General features: G+C 37.2%; 1 protein-coding gene across 2 annotated transcripts in view; it reads right to left on the bottom strand.

Annotated features, from left to right (window-relative positions):
• Window positions 1-952: 952 nt before the first annotated feature.
• The window catches only part of GUCA1C (guanylate cyclase activator 1C), a 36512-nt gene continuing 15520 nt past the window's right edge, over window positions 953-21944 (bottom strand). Inside the window, exons 2-4 of one of the 2 annotated variants that reach the window (XM_054577234.1) lie at window positions 18241-18390; window positions 13572-13659; window positions 953-1107 (exon numbers count right to left, since the gene is read on the bottom strand). In XM_054577234.1, coding sequence (XP_054433209.1) covers window positions 953-1107; window positions 13572-13659; window positions 18241-18390 — 393 coding nt within the window. Of the gene's footprint in view, window positions 1108-13531; window positions 13660-18240; window positions 18391-21944 lie in introns of both variants that reach the window. The other variant, XM_054577235.1, reaches the window with a different exon arrangement.

Raw genomic sequence — 21944 nt, 5'->3', positions numbered from 1 at the left:
CTGTGATATAGAACCCTAAACTTAAAAAGTTCTAACCATCAAGAAATCCCATTCATCATTTCATTTTTTGGAAAGGATATATAAAAAATGAAATGTCAGAGCTATAATGTCAGGACCGTTTAAAATGTCAAGTGCTTGTTGTTGCATAGCCCGGCTGTCTGCTGTTCTGATCAATCCTCCAACTGGCATAATAATTACAGATGATGCATTGCATTTTCATGCACAACTGGACCCAGAGTTAAAACAAACCAGAAAGAAACATTCTCATTGCCCAGCCCAAAGTTTTCTCCTTTTACTACATAGCTTAAGATTTTGCCCTTCGCAACAGAACATTATTACTGATTCAAGACAGCATTCAGGGTGGGGCAGGGGAAGGTGGTAGCAGGAAAATGGGAAAAAATTTATTTGAACATTAAAAAAAAGAAAAGACAGCATTCAGGGTCAGGAGTGAGAAAGAAGAGGAGAAAAAAATGTTTCTCCATAGACTACAACTCAGTCATTTATAATATATGGATGCAACAGAAGTCACGAGGCAGTAAACACATTTTCCCAAAGCATGTTTAATCTAAGAATGATAGACTGTGAAGACACTGCCCAGATCATCTAGTTCTATTTCCAGATGAGATTAATTTGGGTGTGCAAGGAAGCATAAATGTGAGCTCTATTTTGAACTGATAGATATGGAGACAATTCTTCAGTTTAATCATCATATTCTGATCTGCTCAGAGAATACTAATATATAAACACGAAAACAACAATGCTCTTTCGGGGACCTTTATGGAAGTCTCCATGGGACTTATGATAAGTGATGTATTCATAAATGGACACCAATTATCATAAAAACCTGAAATCAATAACATGTACATGGGGGAAATTTCATTTCTTCTTGACTGAAATCTGGGAAAGCCGTTCTCAAAGCCACTTCATTGTCATCTTCTGTGGAACGACCTTGTCAGATGGTTTGAAGGAAGCTTCCCTCTGTGTCGGGCTGCTTCCCATTACAGATAACTTTCAGGACATTGGAAAAGTCGAAGCTCTTGGAAACAATCTCCAGAAGATCCTGATCTTTTTCTATGCCATTGATAAATTCTTCTAAAGTTAATTCCCCTAGAAAACAAACAAATAATTAACAAAGGCTATGTCCATACCATTCACTGCCATATACAATATATTCACTGGTATTATTATTGATATTCTTCTTTGATATGTTTTTACCTCAACAAGATTCTGAATTCTTTGAATATCCTTAAATAGAAAAGCATTCAAAGATAGGGTCGCTAGTGAAAATAAAGATGATAAATACAATCTACTTTTATCTTGAGTTGAGATGTCAGATAAAGCACCCATGAGCTCATATACATTCACATCTTTACACAGTATTGGTTATCTGACCTTTAATCTTGAAGATATACCAACTCATAAGCATGAAGATTGAATATTTCTAAGATCAGGAGGAAATAATTGTTTGTAAAGCTGTTTTCAATATTCCTCTCTCTGGGAAAAAATTCCAGATGGTCTAAAACTGTGAAGCAGGTTAAACATTTATTCATTTCACATATTAGTCATCAGTTCTCCTCTTCTGTTCTGATTTTTGATTCCTAATTTTATTACCTTAACTACTGCCTTAGCCTATGCTGGCCAGTCAGTGCTATAAAAACACCATATTTCCTTGTGTACTGGCTGCCATATTTTGCCGCTACCCTCAGTCCACAAGACAACTTTTCAACAGTTTTGGTGAAGATGTGGTGGAGTGCTCTGTTGACTTAAATTATTTGTTTTATAATTATGAGTGTATTCAAGTAGAGGGGTACAGATGCAATTTATGATTTCAAAGAGATTGTGTTCAGTAGAGTTTGTGGCTGGGTGGAAGACCAGCCAAAGACAAGTCCAAGACACTCAGTAACTAGAGCATGTGCACTTGGTGCAGAAAGACAGCAGAGATTGAGATCAGGTGTTGCTCTGTACCTCTATTTTTTAATGGATAAAGACAAATATCTAAAATACCACCATAGTGACTCAAATATAAATAAGCATGAATCATCACATTCTCATAACATACTTTCCTTTTGCTTTCAATGGCAGAATAATAAAATACATTTTTTAGAGGTAAATCTCATCTTTGCTCCTTATGTTTTCCTTATGCCAGAGAAGTTTGTGCAAAACCCCAGCTTATAGTGGGTAATAACAGAATTCCCCATGTCTTGCAGGGAATGCACAATGTCCAAAATGAAAGAGAGAAAGTTGAAAATAAAAAGGAGTGGGAAGTGTGTGGGTGGGATGGTCACATGGGTGCAGAGATGGAGGGCCAGGGGGGCCACATACAACAAAGGAACAACTGTCCATTGCAAAGGAAAACCACAGCTGCTAAATTCCCAACCCAAGAGATTTTTCGACTCTTTAGGGACTCAGTGTGACCGAAAGTGAAGTGGGAATGGAGATAGGAGAGCGGAGGTAGATTTTGGCCACTCAGTTATGAGACTTCTCTGTTATCACTGCTGGCCATGAAAGAAGCTGTCTGCAGGCCTGGGATACTTGCATGTTGATTAAAAAACAATGCAGGTTACAGACATATAAAAGAGTCAAAGGAATTCTTTTTAAAAAAATATTTTTATTGCTATATATATTTTCCTTTTTTAAGTCTATTTTTCAATGACAGTTTACATTCCATATTATTCCGTATTAATTTCAGGTGTGCAGCATAGTGCTTAGAAAACCATATGCTTCACCAAGTGTTCCTTGCCCTCCTCCCCTGGTATCTCCAGTGCCGACCTGGTACTGTACATAATTGTTACAATATTATTGACTATAATCCCTGTGCCATATTTTATATCTTTGGGACTTTTTTGTAACAACCAATTTGTACTTCTCAATCCCTACAGAGTTCTTTACACCACTGGTCAGTGTTACTGGTGCTTTTGCATCACTCAGTACCAGTTTCAGCAGTTTCACTGGTGATAGACAGCTACCCATGACTTCCTCTTTAGTCCTGTTTCTGCAGTCTGGTTATCTTCTTGATCTTCTTGGATGATGTATTTCTTCATATTAACACCTTAAATATTTTTTATAACAAATTAAAAAATCACTGTATTCCCCCGCAAAAAAAAAAAAAAAAACACCCAAAATTTTATTGTGCATGCCCATATTAACTTATTTGCTCTAAATAAGTCAGCGGGGTTTTAAAAGAAACCAACCTGTGTAAAAAAGTTTCTTTTCAATTATTTCTAATTCTTATATATTAAAACTTCAAGAAAAAAATGCTGCTCGGGTTGGGGAATTAGCAAAGATGAGAATGGGGAGTCTCAGGAGATAAGAATGATGAGATATTCAAAGAAGGATGCTGGAGAAGATTTTCAACAAAACAAGTTTTGTATTCATTAGCAAGGTGGCATAGAGGCATTTAGCAGCATTTTATACCAGAGGAGTTTTATTTTATTTTATTTTTAAATTATAGTTTATTTTCAATATAATTTTGTATTAGTGTCAGGTGTACGGCCCAATAGAAAGAAAGTGATTATTGAGTAGTCATTCAGGGTAAAAAAAAACAGGGACAGAGCATAAAGGAAGACATTGAATGGCTGAACAGGAGGACTTGTTTTAGAATGTGGAACTTTCTGGAAAGCCGCGAGGGTCACAGTGAAGCAAATTAGGACACTGAACTACCAGGGGATCATAAAATCATATAAAATCATAGCAGAGTTTTAAAATACATCATAACAGAGTTTTAAATACAGTGGTTTCTTCTTTTATATGAGGAAACTCACTTCCCTCTGACTTGGTAGTTTCTAGTTTCCCAGTTTGCTTCACTCTGACCCTTGTGACTTTCCAAAATGTCCATCTAAAACCCATCTTTCTAGTCAGTCACTCAATGTCTTCATTTATGTTCTGTCCATTTTCTTTTATTCCAAATGTCCTCTCAATAATCACCCTCTTTCATTTCCCCTTTGGCTTCCTTCTGTCTCTTTTTACTTTCATTGTTTATTTTGTAAGCCACTTAAATCTTTCTTGGCCCTGTGCTATTTGGCGTTGTGTTAAACTTTTGGTACTTAATGTGGTGAACGGCATCTATAAATCTTCCTAAATCAAGTCAGGAATGACTTCTGAGCAGCTCATGGTGGAATGCAGATTGCTCTTCATCCTGGAGTAAAGGTGGAGTTCCACACTCAGTCATTTATCCCAGCTTTTCTCGGTGCCTTCTCTCTTTCTGTTCTTCGGTAATATTGAATGTTGAACTTCAATTTTCTATTTTTGTGATTCTCATCAAGCTCTCCTTCCTGGATGCTACTGTGCATAATATAAAAATAAAACTAACTCGAATTATAGCAATAATACTTGTTCATGGTAAAAATTCAAACACTGATGAAAAGTGTAATGAAAAGAATCTCTGTTTGACCCCTCTCTGATCCCCCAATTCTACTTTCCATTGGTAATTAACTCCTGCTAATTAATCTGTGTTATATTTTATGAAGTTTTGCAATGCATATATGTTAATTTCCAAAATAGTTTTCTAGAGGTCTTTCTTCTTACAGATAAAAATAAATACTATGCTTGTTTCTTCTTTATTTCTTCCTTTGCTTTTCATATGACATCTTCGTATCAGATACCCATTCATTTTACAGTTATTTCCAGAGTACCATGTGCCCGGAAGTGTGACAGCAAGAGATATACAAAAGTATATAGAATGGAAATAGTTTTTTATAGCTCTTCATCTTTTTATTTTTAGCATTATTCCTATATTTCTCTTTTGATTAATCTTCTAACTTTGACTTGTTAATTACCATGATAATTATGTATAAAACACTTCATAATTGTTATGTATTTTTTTATATGAACAGACATCATATTGATCATTCTTTTGCAAACAATTTGCAGTCTAATTGGAGTTTTCATATGTGCTCCTGAATTTTTTCTTATTGTATCTTGGTGTATTGTAATCTTCATCTTTGGTTTCAATATTCATTGGATTGAGTACTAATGATGCGCTTGCTTTTTATATTAGTATATTTAATTGAACATCTCTATTTCTACAAACACTGATTTTTTAAAGATTTTATTTATTTATTTTTGGAGAGGGAGGAAGAGGTGGAGAGAGAGAGAGAGAGAGAGAGAGAGAAACATCAATGTGCAAGAGAAATATCAATTGGTTGCCTATCACACACCCCTATCTGGGGCCCTGGCCTGAAACCCAAGCATGTGCCCTGACTGGAATCTTTTGGTTTGTGATACTATGTCCAACCCACTAAGCCATACCAGTCAGGGCCCAATACTGATGTTTCAATAACAAAAATAAATATCATGTTTTACTAGGCTTGTACAAATGTAGAGACATTCTCCTCTGTGGTATTGATACTAACTTCCCCTTTATGTGTGGATGAAGCACTTTTTTCTCCTCTTTCAAATACTGGCAAATCCTTTTACACTTCTGTAAATATCAACCTTATCCATCTTCATTACTTCCCCTCTTTGTCCTCTGGTGCACCGAGCTCAGCTGTCTTTGTCCAACAGGACAACTTTATCATCTTTTTTTTTTTTTAATACATGGAATGACTGAGCTGTCTCTTGATAAGATGATATAACAACCTCCAATAATTTCCATATAAAAGTGAATTCTGTCAGCTCTAGCTCTGCATATGCATTTACCAAGAAACAATGTTCCTTCATAGTTACAAAGTACAATAAGTTTGATATTTTCATTTATACAAATTTTTATCAGATGAAATGATTCATGTGATTAGTTCTATAAGCCATTCCAGAAACCACAATTCATTCTCTCTCTTTTGGCATATTCTCCCAGGTAAAAGAGCTCATATTTCTAACTGCAGGTAACCTCAGTTAATGCCTGAGCACCACACCTTTGCTCCCTTAGGTCCATATGTTTTTTCAATCCAGATCTTTCTATTTCTAGGCCTCTTCCACCCCATAGTCCCCATTTTACTGGTTCTTTATACTGTAGTCTTGAGAAACCCACTTAGATGATTAAAAAAAAAAAGAATCCTGCATCATTTTTTCTTGTTTTCTGGAATATATTATCTATTCCTTCAAAAAAATGGAGTCTGAGTGTCTTCCTAAGGATACTACAATCCTCAGACTTCAATATGTCAGAGGAGTGAGTGGAAGTCACACTGACCTCCTCCCAGGACCAAACTGAATTGCAACTAAATGGTGGAGAAATCACCTGGAAAACAACAGAACGATAGCAAGAGAAGAGCCTTAAAACCTCAGACAGACAGAGGAATAGGCTTTTGCACAAACTAACTGGTAAGAAATGTAGTGGAGGCTTGAGAAGGTGGGCTCGGCATCCACAGGTGGCAGCACCAGAGGGATATTGAAACGGCCATTTGGATCCCTCTAAGAAAAGCAGGGTCTGAATCATAAGTAGGAATATCCAGCCTACAGCACCAGAGCCCAAAAAGCACACCGACAACAGACAGCTGCGAAAAGCATAGTGGTGCTCTCTGCCACAGACAGGCAGCTGGAGACGCAAAGAGCCGTTTAAATGGCCAATGCAAAAATGTATAGTGACAGCCACTTACCTTGGTCTCTGGGCAAAGACAGGGGCAGAGTGGGCTAGAGCCACCTGAGGAGAGACTGGTGAGGAAAGTTTTGGGGAGAGAACTGAGACAATGGCCAGCAGAGCTCCAGTGCTGACTCCCCTCTGATTCCACAGCTTCTGTCTTCCTGAAGCATAAAGGACAAAATAGCCTCGTCCTCAGGAGGCTCTGCCTCAGACAGGTGTTGTGTGCGGGCCTGGGTGCTGAGTGCAGAGCAGCCAACTCAGATAGTAGATCCCTGGCTAAAGGGGACACAGAGCTGTCTACAGATGCTTGAGGAGAGACTGGAGTCAGAGGCGTCAGGGAGACAACTGAGGGAGTAGCCAGGGGGATCCTGGTGCTGACTCCTCCCCCATTCTGCAGTTTCCATCTTGCTCAGGCATGCCACTCCCCTGAGTGGCATCAGCCTGGAAGGACACAACAGCCCTCCCTTCAGGAGGCTCTGCCCCACCCTGTGGTGCCTACCTGACATCTGAGGGCAGAGTGACTAGATTAACAATTGCAGGAGACATAAATAGACAGTAGATTCCTGGAAGTGTCAAACAGGCTGCCTAAGGTCAGAAGGGTCAACATCTGACATCATCAGACTCAGACCCAGAAAGAAAAAAAAAAAGAGCAGTTTACTACCATAGAAGTTCACAGCACAAAGTCAAGAAATCAAGGCAGATCAATTGAAGAAGCAGAAGTAAAAAAGAAGAGTCTCACGAATACTGGGAAGACAAAGAAACACCCCTCAGTTGAACGGAAAAGAGGAATCCCCACAAAGAGAACTGAATGAAATAGAGGTAAGTCAATTATCAGATATTGAATTCAAAACAATGGTTCTAAGGAAGCTCAATGAGCTCACTGAGCTCAAAGAGAAATAATGAAAAACTACCAGGAAACTATGAGGAACTTACTGCAAACTATATCAGCATGAAAAAGGACATAGAAACTATAATTAAGAGACAAGAAAAAATGAAGAATACAATTTCTGAATTGAAGAACACAGTAGAAGGAATCAAAAGCAGGCTAGATGAAGCAGAGGATCGAATCAGCAAGATAGAAGGCAGGTAGGAAAAAGCTCCCAGAAAGAGCAAGAAAATGAAAAAAGACTCAAAAAAGAATGAAGAGGCATTTAGGGAAATGCAGAACAACCTGAAACATAATAATATCTGTATAATAGGGATAACAGAAGGAGAAAAAGAGGAGCAAGGGATAGAGAACCTCTTTGAAAAAGTAATGATGGAAAACTTCCCTAATTGGAGGAGAGAAAAAGTCACACAAGTCCAGGAAGCACAGAGGGTCCCATTCAGGAGGAACCTGACAAGGTCCACTCCAAGACACATCATCATTAAAATGGCAAATATCAAAGGCAAAGAGAGAATCCTAAAGGCAGCAAGGGAGAAAGAGGTAGTAACATACAAGAGAGCCCTGATATGGCTAGCAGCTGACTTCTCAACAGAAACTCTACAATCCAGAAGGAAATGGCAAGAAATATTCCAAGTAATGAAAAGCAAAGGCCTGCAACCAAGACTGCTCTACCCAGCAAGGCTCTCAATTAAAATGGAAGATAGAATAAAGAATTTCCCAGACAATGGAAAGCTAAAAGAATACATCTCCACCAAACCAGCACTGCAAGATATGCTAAAGGGACTGCTTTAAGAAGATGAAGAAAAAAGTGAGAAAGAGAAGAACATGGGTACAAAGAAAAAAATGAATAAGTACTTATCAATAATAACTTTAAATATAAATGGACTAAATACCCCAATCAAAAGACACAGGATAGCTGAATGGATAAGAAAACATGATCCACACATATTCTGCCTCTAAGAGACCCACCTCAGAACAAAAGACCTACAGAGACAAAGTAAAGGGATGGAAAAAAATATTCCAAGCAAATGGAAAGGAAAAAAAAAGCTGGGGTAGCAATACTTATATCAGACAAAATAGATATCAAAGCAAAGGCCATAAAAATAGACCCAGAAGGACACTTTATATTACTCAAAGAATCCATCAAGAAGACATAAACATTGTAAACCTATATGCACCCAAAATAGGAGCACCCAAATATATAAGGAAAATCTTGGAGGACTTCAAGAAAGATACAGACTGCAACACACTGATGGCAGAGGATTTTAACTCCCCACTGTCAAGAATGGATAGATCTTCCAAATAAAACATCAACAAAGATGCTGTGGAACTGAACCATGCATTAAACCAAATGGACTTAACTGACATATATAGAAACTTTCAACTCAAAGAAGCAAAATACACAGTCTTCTCAAATGCACACAGAACATTTTCAAAGATAGACCACATGATAGGACACAAAACAAGCCTCAACAAATTCAGGAAAATTGAAATAATAACAAGCATTTTCTTGAACCACAAGGGCTTGAAACTGGAAACCAACTTCAAGGAAAAACTTCAAAAACATTCAAACTCATGGAGACTGAATTGCACCTATTAAACAATGAGTGAGTCAATAATGAGATGAGAGAATAAATCAAAAAGTTTCTGTAAACAAATGAAAATGAACACACAACAGTCCAAAACCTATGGGAAACAGTAAAAGCAGTTCTGAGAGGGAAGTTCATAGCAACACAGGCCTACCTAAAAAAGATAAAAAACATTTCAAATAAATGACCTAACTCTCCAGCTTCAAGAACTGGAGAAACAACAACAAACAAATCCCAGAGCAAATAGAAGAAAGGAAATAATCAAGATCAGAGCAGAACTGAATGACATAGACTCTAAAAGGAGAATTCAAAGGACCAGCCAATCCAAGAGCTGGTTCTTTGAAAAGATAAACATATGTGGCATGGCTTTAAGCAGACTCATCAAGAAAAAAGGGAGAGGACCCAAATAAATAAAATCAGAAATGAAAGAGGAAAAATAACAACTGATACCACAGAAATACAAAGGATTGTAAGAAATTATGAGCAATTATATGCCAAGAAATTTGAAAACCTCAATGAAAAGGACAAATTTCTAGAAATGTATAAACTTCCAACACTGAATGAAGAAGAAGAAGAAAGCCAGAACATACCAATAACAGCTGGGGAAATTGAAGCTGTAATCAAAAAACTCCCAGCACACAAAAGCCCTGGATCAGACAGTTTCACAGGAGAATTTTACAAAACATTTAAGGAAGAGCTAACCCCTGTCCTTCTCATATATTCAAAAAAATTCAAAAAGAGGGAAGACTCCCAAACTCTTTTTATGAGGCCAGCATCATTCTAATCCCAAAACGAGATAAAGACACAACAAAGAAAGAAAATTACAGGCCAATATTGCTGATGAACATAGACGCTAAAATCCTCAACAAAATATTGGCACACCACATCCACCAATACATTAAAAAGATCATCCACAATGATCAAGTGGGATTCATCACAAGGATGCAAGGATTGTTCAATATTTGCAAATCAATAAATGTAATACATCACATAACAAAAGGAAAGACAAAAACCACATGATCATCTCAATAGATGCAGAAAAAGAATTTATAAGGTACAGCACCCATGTATTATATAAACACTCAGCAAAATGGGAATAAGTGGGGTATATTTCAACATAATAAAGGCCATATATGAAAAACCTACAGTGAACATCACACTCAATGGGCAAAAACTAAAAGCTTTCCCACTAAGATTGGGAACAAGAAAAGGATGTCTGCTTTCACTACTTCTATTCAACATAGTATTGGAAGTTCTAGCCACAGCAGTCAGACAAGAAAAAGAAACAAAAGGCATCCAAATAGGAGAGGAGGAAGTAAAAATATCATTGGTTGCATATGACATGATAGTTTACATGGAAAACCCCATAGACTGCACCAAAAGACTATTCAACCTAATAAGTGAATTTGGAAAAACAGCAAGATACAAAGTCAATATTCAGAAATCAAAGGCATTTTTATTCACTAACAATGAAATATCAGAAGCAGAAATTAGGAAAAAAATCGTCTTTGCTATAGCAACAAGAAAAATAAAGTCCCTAGGAATAAATTTATCCAAGGAGGTAAAAGAGCTTTACGCAGAAAACTACACAATACTGAAAAAAGAAATTAAGGAAGACACAAATAAATGGAAGCATATACCATGTTCATGGATTGGAAGAATTAACATTATAAAATGTCCATACTACCCAAAGCAATTTATAGATTCAATGCAATCCCTATTAAAATACCAATGATGTATTTCACAGGCAGAACAGACATTTCAAAACTTTATATGGAACCATAAAAGACCCTGAATAGTTGTAGCAATTTTAAGTAAGAAAAGCAAAGCAAGAGAGATCACTATACCAGACATAAAACTACATTATAAGGCCACTGTAATCAAACCAGTCTGGTACTGGCACAAGAACAGACACATAGATCAGTGGAACAGAATAGAAAGCCCAGAAATAAACTCATATCTCTATGGTCAATTAATATTCGACAAAGGGGGAAGAAGCATAAAATAGAGTAAAAATAGCCTCTTCAACAAATGGTGTTGGGAGACCTGGACAGCTACATGCAAAAAAATTAAACTCGACCACCAACTTACACCATACACAAAAATAAACTCAAGATGGATAAAAGACTTAAATATAAGTCGTAACAACATAAAAGTCCTAGAGGAGAACATTGGCCAGGAACTCTCAGATATCCCAAGCAACAATATTTTCACTGATATATCCCCTAAAGCAAGGGACATAAAGGAAAGAATAAACAAGTGTGACCTCATCAAAATAAAAAGCTTCTGCATGGCTAAGGAAAACATCAGCAAAATGAAAAGAGAACCAACCATATGGGAAATATATTTGCCAATGATACATCAGACAAGGGTTTGATCTCCAAAATATATAAAGAACTCACATGACTCCACTCCAAAAAGACAAACAATCCAAATAAAAAATGGGCAAAGGATCTGAACAGACACTTCTCCAAGGAATAGATACAGAGGGCCTAGAGACATTTGAAAGGATTCTCTGCATCACTATTACAATGGAATACTACACAACAGGAAGAAAGAAAGAGCTACTACCCTTCTGCAACAGCATGGATGGAACTGGAGAGCATTATGCTAAGTGAAATAAGCCAGAGGGTGAAAGACAAATACCATATGATCTCACCTATAAGTGGAACCTAATCAACAAAACAAACAAACAAGGAAAATATAACCAGCAACATTGAAAGAAAAATGAAACCAGCAGAATCAAGAGGGAAGGGAGGGGTGGGGTAAGGGGAGGGAAGGGTCAAGCCAAGAAAAATGATTTAAAGGACCCATGGACAAAGCCAAATGGGAAAGGATTGAGGGAGGTAGTGGGTCGAGGGGCAGGGGAAAGTGGTGGCAGAAAATGGAGACAAATGTATTTGAACAATTAAAAAAAAAGTTTGGAGCATATGTATTAAGAGTTAAAATCTAAAACAGGAAAAAAAAAAAGGATACTACAATCCTTATATTTCTCCAGGAAGGTCACTTTTTTTTTTTTCTATTCCCCTTCTCCCAGCACTAGAAACAGGATCTATAGATATTTTCCAACATTCTTGACCTGGCTTTTGAAATTCACTATATACTAAGTTTTAAACATTTGTGATTTCCTATCTACTTCCAGAATATGATTTCAACCCTCAGGAAGAAACAGTTTAACCTCTCTACTGCAATCTCTGCCATCCTACAGGAACTCTAAGTATAAAAATTGAAATAAAGTAGTACAAACCTATAGCATTTCCCCTATTTGGTGATCACTGTTTTTGGTTGCATATTCCAGATAAGGTTTCATTGGGTTCATAAGACCCTCCACTCTCCATCTCTCTGGTATCTTTCTCGCTTCGTTTAACTTACTGATCAACTCTGGGAACCTGCATTTGTTTCTTGCAAGCTTTCACACCAAATGGCTAAGTTCTCGGTGAACTAGTAAGTGAGCATTCTGACTTTAGATTGAGGTGAGGCTGATCTAGAACAAAGTCCTTAAGAGAAGGATTGATACTATTATTTACTTCCAAATTGTTTTTCTGAAAATTATACTCTTGCCCACTTGTTTGACTCATTCACAATGGCAATTCCATTAAACTCCGTTTCAGCCTCCTCAGTAGCCCATCCTGCCAGGTTAAGCCACCACATTTTACAAGTGCAAACTGCCACACACAACACATGGGTCTCTACTGCCCTCTAATGTCCACTGTAGAAAGTGACCCACTGTAGACGGGCTGATTCTGTGGAAAAAGTTACCGAGGATTGTTGAAAACCATGGCTGGGATCTCAATGCCTCACATTCATACTTTAAGACAAATATCTTACTAACATTATATTTTACGCATTTCAAACTCTCTTTTTTTTCAAGGACCATTCCTAGATATGTTGCCTCAATCTCCATTTAATATGCTCTCCTAGCCAATTATGTGAACACTCTCTCTTCTCTTGGAATATCTGTGTCTTCCCTTTTCACTCTTCCTCGGAAAAAGTGAACCTCCTTTGAGCCAAAGAAGAACCCGTAGTATAGCATAGGAACAGCAGATGGGGAAATGAGCAGAAAGAGTAGAAATGTAGAAAAGGTAGAAAGAGCAGAAATGGAGATAAGTATGGACAACTGTTTCCAGAAATGTGTAGCCAAAGGGAAGAAATAAAAATTGATAGTAGAAGAAGATAGAATTATTGAAGGAAGGATTTGTTCAGTAAGGAAGACTAAAGTTTATTTGTAGGTTGATGAGAAACCTCCAGTAGGAAGGAAATAATGACTAGAGTGTGTCCCAGAGCAAACAGCAGCAGGTCTTCACCTCAGAGTCTCCCACTTTTCTTTGCTGGTATCTTCCCTTTACTCTTCTTCATCCTAAAGTCTCAGGCACCAGATATTGAATATAAATATGGTCAATAAATACTCGCTCAATTGAATTGTACCAATAAGAAAAGAATGGACTGGTCAAATTACGTAGCTTAAATGACCCCACAACTAGGGTTCTCTTGAAAGGTTCATGCTTTTGTCTAAGTGGCATGCCCAGCACCACCATCTCTTACTTTGTAAGAAAAGTGAGCTTCAGAAGAGTAGTTGCCTTACCATCATGGTTTATATCAACCTTATGAAACACCAGGTTGGTGAATTCTTCAGGACTCAGTGTTTGCTGGCTATTGAGGGCTTGTACAGTCTGCAAAGAAAAATTAAGTCAGGGAGGTTAATTTTGCCAGAAATGAACACATTTTATGGCATCCCTACTCCATGTGACAGAAATGGGGATGTGTGCATGTGAGTTTTGCTATCTAACCTGTTCTAGTTCTTAAAAATAAAAAAGATTTTATGTCAGTTCAGAGTAATGAGGCTTGGAAGTTAAATGAACTGAATACAGTCTGAAGCTTGATTTTATATAGCACAGAGGGATCCATTTAACATATTAGGTCAAAAAAGATGCCAAGAACCCACTAGAAAAAAAAATTGTAGCACTCACTGTCATAACAATTACAGACCCAGAGAAGAGGCAATATTTTCCATTTCAGACCTATCATCTTTGATCTTATGGATGAACATAAAAAGATGATCTGTTAGTTTCTAAGGCTTCCTTTATGGCTTCTGACAATGGTACCTCTGGTCCTTTGTGCCCTTTAATAGAATGTTTGGCTGGGGAGACAGATATGTGTGTCTTAGAACGACATTGAATTTCTCTCGCACTCTGCCAGCACATTTTCATCATAAAAACTGTTAGGGGACTCAAGGAAAATGACATTTCCAGATTTTCTGATGGAAGATTTAAGCCCCCAGCCCTTATCCCTGCTCCCCACCTCAGGCAATTAAATTAAATGGCCCATAATTGACATAGAAATTCATAATAAGATGAAAAAAACACACAGAGAATCAATTAGTCATCTGGAATTTGAATATAACTATCTTGATTGAACATCAAGGAATTTTTAGAAAAACTGGTGGCAACACATTTCAATTAGAGGGCATGATCTAAAATATGACTGTATCTTAGCCCATGTCTCTACAGTCAATTAAATTTGACAAAGGGGGCAAGAACATCAAATGTAATAAAAATAGCCTTTTCAACATATGGTGCTGGGAGATCTGGACGGCTACAAGCACAAAGGTGAAAGTCAACCACCATCTTACACCATACAAAATAATAAACTCAAGATGGATAAAAGACTTAAATGTAAGTCATGACACCATGAAAGTCCTAGAGGAAAACATAGGCAAGGAAATTTCAGGTATTCCACTCAGCAATATTTTCACCAATATGTCCCCTAGAGCAAGGGGCATAAAGGAAAGAATTAAAAACATGGGACTACATCAAATTAAAAAGCTTCTGCACAGCAAAAGAAAACATCAGTAAAATGAAAAGGGAATCAATTGTATAGAAAAACATATTTGCCAATGATACCTTGGACAAGGGTTTGATCTCCAAAATATATAAAGAACACACAACTCCACACCAGGAAGACAAAAAATACAATTAAAAAATGGGCAAAGGACCTGAACAGACACTTCTCCAAAGAGGACATACACAAGGCTCAGAGACATATGAAAGGATTCCCAGCATCACTAGCCATCAGGGAGATGCAAATTAAAACCACAATGAGAAACAACTTCACACCAGTCTTAATGGCCTTTATAAACAAATCAACAAACAACAAGCGCTAATGAAGTTGTGGAGAAAACGGAAACCTAGTACAATCTTGGTGGGAATGGAGACTGGTGCAGCTGATGTGGAAAACAGTTTAGAATTTCCTCAAAAAAACTAAAAATGGAACTGCCTTTTGACCCAGCAATTCCACTGCTGGGATTATACCGTAATAACCCTGAAACACCACTTCAAAAGAACCTATGCACCTCAATGTTCATAGCAGCACTATTTACAATAGCCAAGTGCTGGAAACAGCCTAAGTGCCCATTAGTAAATGAGTGGGTCAAAAAACTGGTACATTTACACAATGGAATACTATACAGCAGAAGAAGAAAGAACTGCTACCCTTTGTGACCACATGGATGGAACTGGAGAGCATTATACTAAGTGAAATAAGCCAGGGGGTGAAAGAAATACCATATTATTTCACCTATAACTGTAACCTAATCAACAAAGCAAACAAGCAAGCAAAATGTAACCAGAGACATAGAAATAAAGACAAACTGACAGTGTCCAGAGGTGATAACAGGGAAAAGAAGGGGAAGGGTGAAGTCAAGGCAAATGTATAAAGGACTAATGGACAAAGACAACAGGACACAGGAATTGTATGTGGGAGGTGGGACGTGGGTAGGGCAGAAGAGAATAATGGGGGGGAAATGGGGCCAACTGTAATTGAGCAACAATTTAAATAAATAAAATATGATTGTAACTTTTGCTATTTCTCAAGCATGACTAATCCCGAATCCACAGTTTTTAAATCATAAAAACAGTGGCAAAGTAACACTCCTGGCCTTAGCAATTCAGGGTCTCAATGTTAATTATAGGTAATACTTGGAGTAATGGTTACATCCATTTAGCATTGTATTAGATGAAGTTTTTAGGTTTTTCAATGTCTTAGCAGAGACCCCCAAGGCCTAGAAAATGTGGCAAGGCCTCCAGTATTCTCACATGCTGAAGTAACTTTAGACCTCATATGTAAGAGTCATAATAAAAGATTATAAAATTTCTAGGACTTGTCCATCACCTATCCCCTGGCAATGCATGCTAGAGTGAAGGATTGACTGGAGGGTGATAAGGCTTGAGGGGATAATATTTTTGGAGGGAGTCGTCAAGCCCTATGTTTCCCCTCTTCTTACAGGAGAAGCATGGTGGGGAGATGAGCAAGGAGCCAAAAAATAAATCTAATTAAAAAATGGGCAAAGGACCTGAATAGACACTTATTGGTCATATGGATGGCCAATAAACATGTGAAAAGATGCTCAACATCACTAATCATCAGAGAAATTCAAATTAAAACCACAATGAGGTATCACTTCACACTGATCAGAATGGCTAACGTCAATAAATCCACAAACAACAGGTGCTGGCAAGGCTGTGGGGAAAGGGGAACCCTTTTGCACTGTTGGTGGGAATGAAGATTGGTGCAACCACTGTGGAAAGAAGTGTGAAGCTGCCTCAAATAATTAAAAATGGAACTTACTTATGAGTCAGCAATTTCATTTCTGGGAATTTATCTGAAGAAACCCGAAACAGGAATTTGAAATAATATAAGCACCCCTATGTTCATTGCAGCATTATTTACAATCACCAAGATTTAGAAGCAGTCCAGTGCCCATCAGTAGATGAGTGGATAAAAAAGCTGTGGTACATTTATGTAATGGAATACTACTTGGCCATAAAAAAGAAAAAATTGCTCTTTGTGACAGCATGGATGGACCTGCAGAACATTATGCTAAGTGAAATAAGCTAGTCAGAGGAAGACAAACACCATATGAGTTCACTCACATGTGGAATCTAATGGACAAACTGAACTAACAAACAAAATAGAGACAGACTCATATAGAGAGCAGTATGACAGCTCTAAGTGGGTGGCAGGGATGGTGGAAACACACAGGCAAAATATTGCCCTCAGTTTCAAAGGCCTCGAGTATCCCTTATGCACAGACCCCAGGATATGAAACCCTGCTCTCAGTACTGCCTCAGAGGCTTCTCCTAGTATTTGTACACTGTGTGGGGTATTCAGTGTTTTTAAAATAAGTTTGAGTATATTTATTTAAAAAGATATTTTGAAATTTACATGAGGTTAGGCACTCTTTGTAGAATATTGTAGATTCTTAATTTTGTGGTGCAACCTGTAGTATGTATGCAGAATTTCTAAATTTAATACTTACAAAGTTGATTACAAAGTGCTTTTTAATACTTTTCTGTGAATTGTCTATGTGAGATTAAAGTGGAAACCATATTAGTATTATACTTTTGAATTCTTTCCATATATTGATTAACTATACAGTTGCTAAAAGTTTTAAATTTTAACAACTTTGTCCATTTATTGAAGTATTTAATTAAAATTGTAGTTCTACCTTCTTTTTGCACTTTTACTAATATTTCTACTCTAAATTATATGTGTAACTTGGTTCCTTCATCTATAAATGAAAGAATTTCAACCAGATTGTTTCTAAGACATTTGATTATAACTCTGATTCTGTTATAAATTCAGTGTATTGTATTACCTTCATTGTGTTTATTTTACTTTATATCTTCATTTAGGTAAAATCTCTCACTTAATCATCTTTTACTTTGAAAATCCATTTTATCTCATCCAGTGACAGTAATTACCCCCACTCCATTGGTGAAGGGGAACAAGATTTATAAAAGGACTTTAGAGATGGAAAGGATTGGGAATTCTGGAGCTATTTATTAGAAATACTTTAGTCCAGCTCCCAGAAATATTAGTCCTCAGGTGCCTTTATTCTTAGTCCACACCTTTTGTTATATAAGCCATCTTGCGTTATAGACCCTCCCAGCAACACTTTCTCACCGAGGCAGGGAAAAAAAGGTAAGTTGTTTTACATTATGTTTATTTCACTTTTCATCTCAATACTCTGCTAAATTTGTGAACTTCGGAATAGACTACACTGAGAAGAAAATGTTGATTTGCAGTTTTACACTCAGTAACCAATAAGATAGTGAAACTCGCGTTGTTTCATCAATGCCAAATGTGTATTTCCAAAATAGCCAAGCACCTAAAGAGCTGTCACTACTCCATAGGGAGGGAAATTGAATGAACTATGTAACACCCTGCAAAGGATATTTTACCACTTCACTTACCATGAACATGTTTAGTAGTTCTTTTTTGTCAATAGAACCATTTCCATCAGCATCATACAGCTTAAAATACCACTTTAATTTTTGCTCCATTTTTCCTTGTACAACTAGATTAACAGCAGCAATAAACTCTAAAAAGTCAATAAATCCATCCTATGGAAATCAAGGTAGAAAGAGAAAGAAATATTTAAGAAGAAGAGCAATTGTTTTTATTTAAGAAGTCATCATTTATGAGCAGGATTTTTAGTACAATTTAATACAATCCATTCGATTTTAGCATAAAAATTTTTCCTGTTGTTTAATTGGTGTTTAATTGCCTGTGTTTAATACACACACACACACACACACACACACTCCCCAATGAAACAGAATAGACAGCCCAGAAATAAACCCACACCTATATAGTCAATTATTATTTGACAAAAGAGGTAAGAGCATACAATGGAGTAAAGACAGTCTCTTCAATAAATGGTGTGGGGAAAACTGGACAGGTACATGAAAAAATAAATGAAACTAGGCCACCAAATTACACCTTACACTAGAATACACTCAAAATGTCTTAAATGTTAGACTCAAAACCATAAACATCATAGAAGGAAACATAGGCAGTAATATCTCCAACATTTTTCATAGTAGTATTTTTTTCTGATATGTCTTCTCAGGCAAGGGAAACAAAATAAATAATAAACAGATGGGACTACATTAATCTAAAAGGTTTTTACACAACAAAGGAAACCATCAACAAAATAAAAAGACAGCCCACTGAATGGAAGAACATATTCACCATCAGATACATCTGATAAGGGGTTAATATCTAATATTTATAAGAACATATACAACTCAACACCAAGAAAATAAACAACTCAATTAAAATTGGGCAAAGGACATGAATAGACACTTCTCCAGGGAGGACATACAGATGGCCAGTAGAAGATGCCCAAGGTCACCAACCATCAGAGAAATGCAAATTAAAAACACAATGAGCTATCATCTCACACCTGTCAGAATGGCTACAATCAATAAATCAATGAACAGCAAGTTCTGGTGAGGATGTGGGGAGAGGAAAACCCTCGTGCACTGTTGGTGAAAATGCAGATTATGCAGCCACTGTGGAAAGCAGTATGGAGTGATCTCAAAAAATTAAAAATGGAACTGCCTTATCACCCAGCAATTTCATTTCTAGGAATATATTTGAAGAAACCCAAAGTACTAATTCAAAAGAATATATGCACCCCTATGTTCACTGCACTATTATTTACAATAGCCAAGATTTGGAAACAGCCCAAGCGTCCATCAGCAGATGAGTGGACAAAAAGATCTGTGGTACATTTACATGATGGACTGCTGCTCAACAGTAAAAAAGAAGGAAATTTTACCCTTTGTGAGAGTGTGGATGGACCGGGAAAGCATGATGCAAAGTGAAATAAGCCAGTCAGAGAAAGACAAGTACCATATGATTTTACTCATATGTGGAATCTAATGAACAAACTGAACAAACAAACAGAATAGAAACAGACTTATTCATAGAGAGCTGGCTGACAGCTGTCAGGGGAGGGGGTGTTGGGGGACTTGGTGAAAAGGTGAAGGGACACAGGCAGGGGAAAGAGGGTGGGAGGAGGTTGAAGAGAGTAAAGGGGGACTAAGTGGTGATGAAAAGAGGTTTGGCTTCGGGGTGGTGAACACACAATACAGTATGCAGATGATGTATTATAGAACTGTATACCTGAAACCTATGTAATTTTATTAACCAATGCCACTTCAATAATTTCAATAAAAAAGTAAAAAAATATTAATAATAATGTATAGGCAATGTATATAGAAACAAGTAAATTTAAATATGTAGTTAGGTACCTTTTTAGAGAAAATCTCTTCTTCTTATACCTAAAAAAATGGTTCTGAAATGCCATGATGGAAAGCTGAGTTCTCACCCCTGAGCACCCTACAGAGGTTGTCTTCTCCTCAACATCTTCAGGTTTTGTCTTCTACTCAGGAAGAAGTCCAGATACTAATTTTTAATAGAAGGAAAACATATCAAGGAGCTAAATTCTGCACTCCTTTTGTAAAAATATTTTGTTTATTTATTAGAGAGAGGAGATGGGGGAGACGAAGAGGGAGAGAAACATCAATTGGTTGCCTCATGTACACACCCCTACCAGGGATCAAACCCACAACCCAGGCATGTGCCCTGACCAAGAATCGAACCTGCAACCTTTTCATTTGTAGGATGACACCCAACCAAGTCACATCGGTCAGCCTCTGCGTTCCTTTTTAGAGAAACTTGTTGATCTTTTTTGACTGCTAAACTCCAGAATTCCTTTTAAGGGCCTCATGTTTGGTATGAATCAAAATTTATTAACATTTTTTTCTGTAAAGATTTTGTCATATTTATCAATCTTAGAAAATATTTTTTAAGTGTTGCAAATTCAGTAGCTCCTCTCATCCTATTTTAAGCTGGTAAAACATTCTCGGTTGAAAAAGACATGGTTGTGTCATTCTTGAGAACCATACACTTCAAACTCTGTTCTGCCAAATGCTCAACTATTTTAAGAAAGGTGGCCAGCCCCAGCTGTGTGACATGCTTTGCTATTTTTCTGAGTTCAGACGCCCATGGTAGCATATCCAGCCCAACACACGCTGTCAGTTGCATTCTCTTTAGAATATTTTGGATGTCAAGTCTTATTTACAAAACAGGATGTGACATAAACTCTTTCCTCTTGGAAATGGAGAGCTTTAGACTTACTGGTCTATAAAGTGACATGTGTTTGCCTTGAGTCTCAAGCTTTTGTGCCTAGTTCCACCAAGTCCATAGGAAAAGCAACTGAGATATCACCAGTAGTTCTGGATGTGAAGCCAAGCCTATTCGGTTGGTTAATGACTTTTTAAAAATTTATTTATTTTCTCTAGTTTTTCAAATACATTTGTCTCTACCTTCCCCCCACCACGTCCCCCTGCCTGCCCCCCGACTCCCTCCCTCAATCCTTCCCCTTTGGTTTTGTCCATGAGACCTTGCTACACGTTCCCCGACCCTCCCATTCCCTTCCTTCTCCCTCATCCCCAGCTTTTTAAAAGGCAGCTACAACATCTCTGATACTAGAAACCAATGTGCTAATCACTATAGCATTGTCTTCAAAATATGTTACATTTTTACATTTTCTACACACTGTGAATGTTTTACCTCTACAGTAAATTATATATATATAAAAAGAAGACAAAGAAAATATTTTAAAAATCATCTCCTTGTATCTGGGTACTAGAGTTTAAAATTTAGGCAACTTTACTCCTTCAATAGCTTTAGTACTTCTTATGAAATAAGACTTCTGCTAACAGGTTGGCGTCTCATTGAATTAGTCTCCTAAAGGAAGTTTGCTCAAGTGTATAAAATGTAAAATGGTTTCACCTTTTCTCCATTTGCCTTTCCTCTTCTTTGTTACCACCACCTTATTAATCCCTAGCAGAGCTATGGCTGAGACAAGGGAAATATGTTTTTACACAGTTGAAAATTATTTGAAATAACATCAAGATATCATATCTCCAGGTTTGGCAGGACATAATCATTATTTTCGGCAGGAGATCCGGCAGGTGCGGAGGATGTAACCTGGGTGGATAGTGTTCCTGACCCGAGGTCTCTCCTCCTCTGTCTCTAGAGCTGACCAATCGATACAACTCTTTCCTGGATAGCTACTGTGCATGTTTACCAAAAGGTCACG

Source organism: Pteronotus mesoamericanus, unplaced genomic scaffold, assembly GCF_021234165.1.
Source record: "Pteronotus mesoamericanus isolate MK-2021 breed Mesoamerican mustached bat unplaced genomic scaffold, CSHL_Meso_final contig_42, whole genome shotgun sequence".
NCBI lineage: Eukaryota > Metazoa > Chordata > Mammalia > Chiroptera > Mormoopidae > Pteronotus > Pteronotus mesoamericanus.
This window is presented reverse-complemented; position numbering and strand designations above follow the sequence as displayed.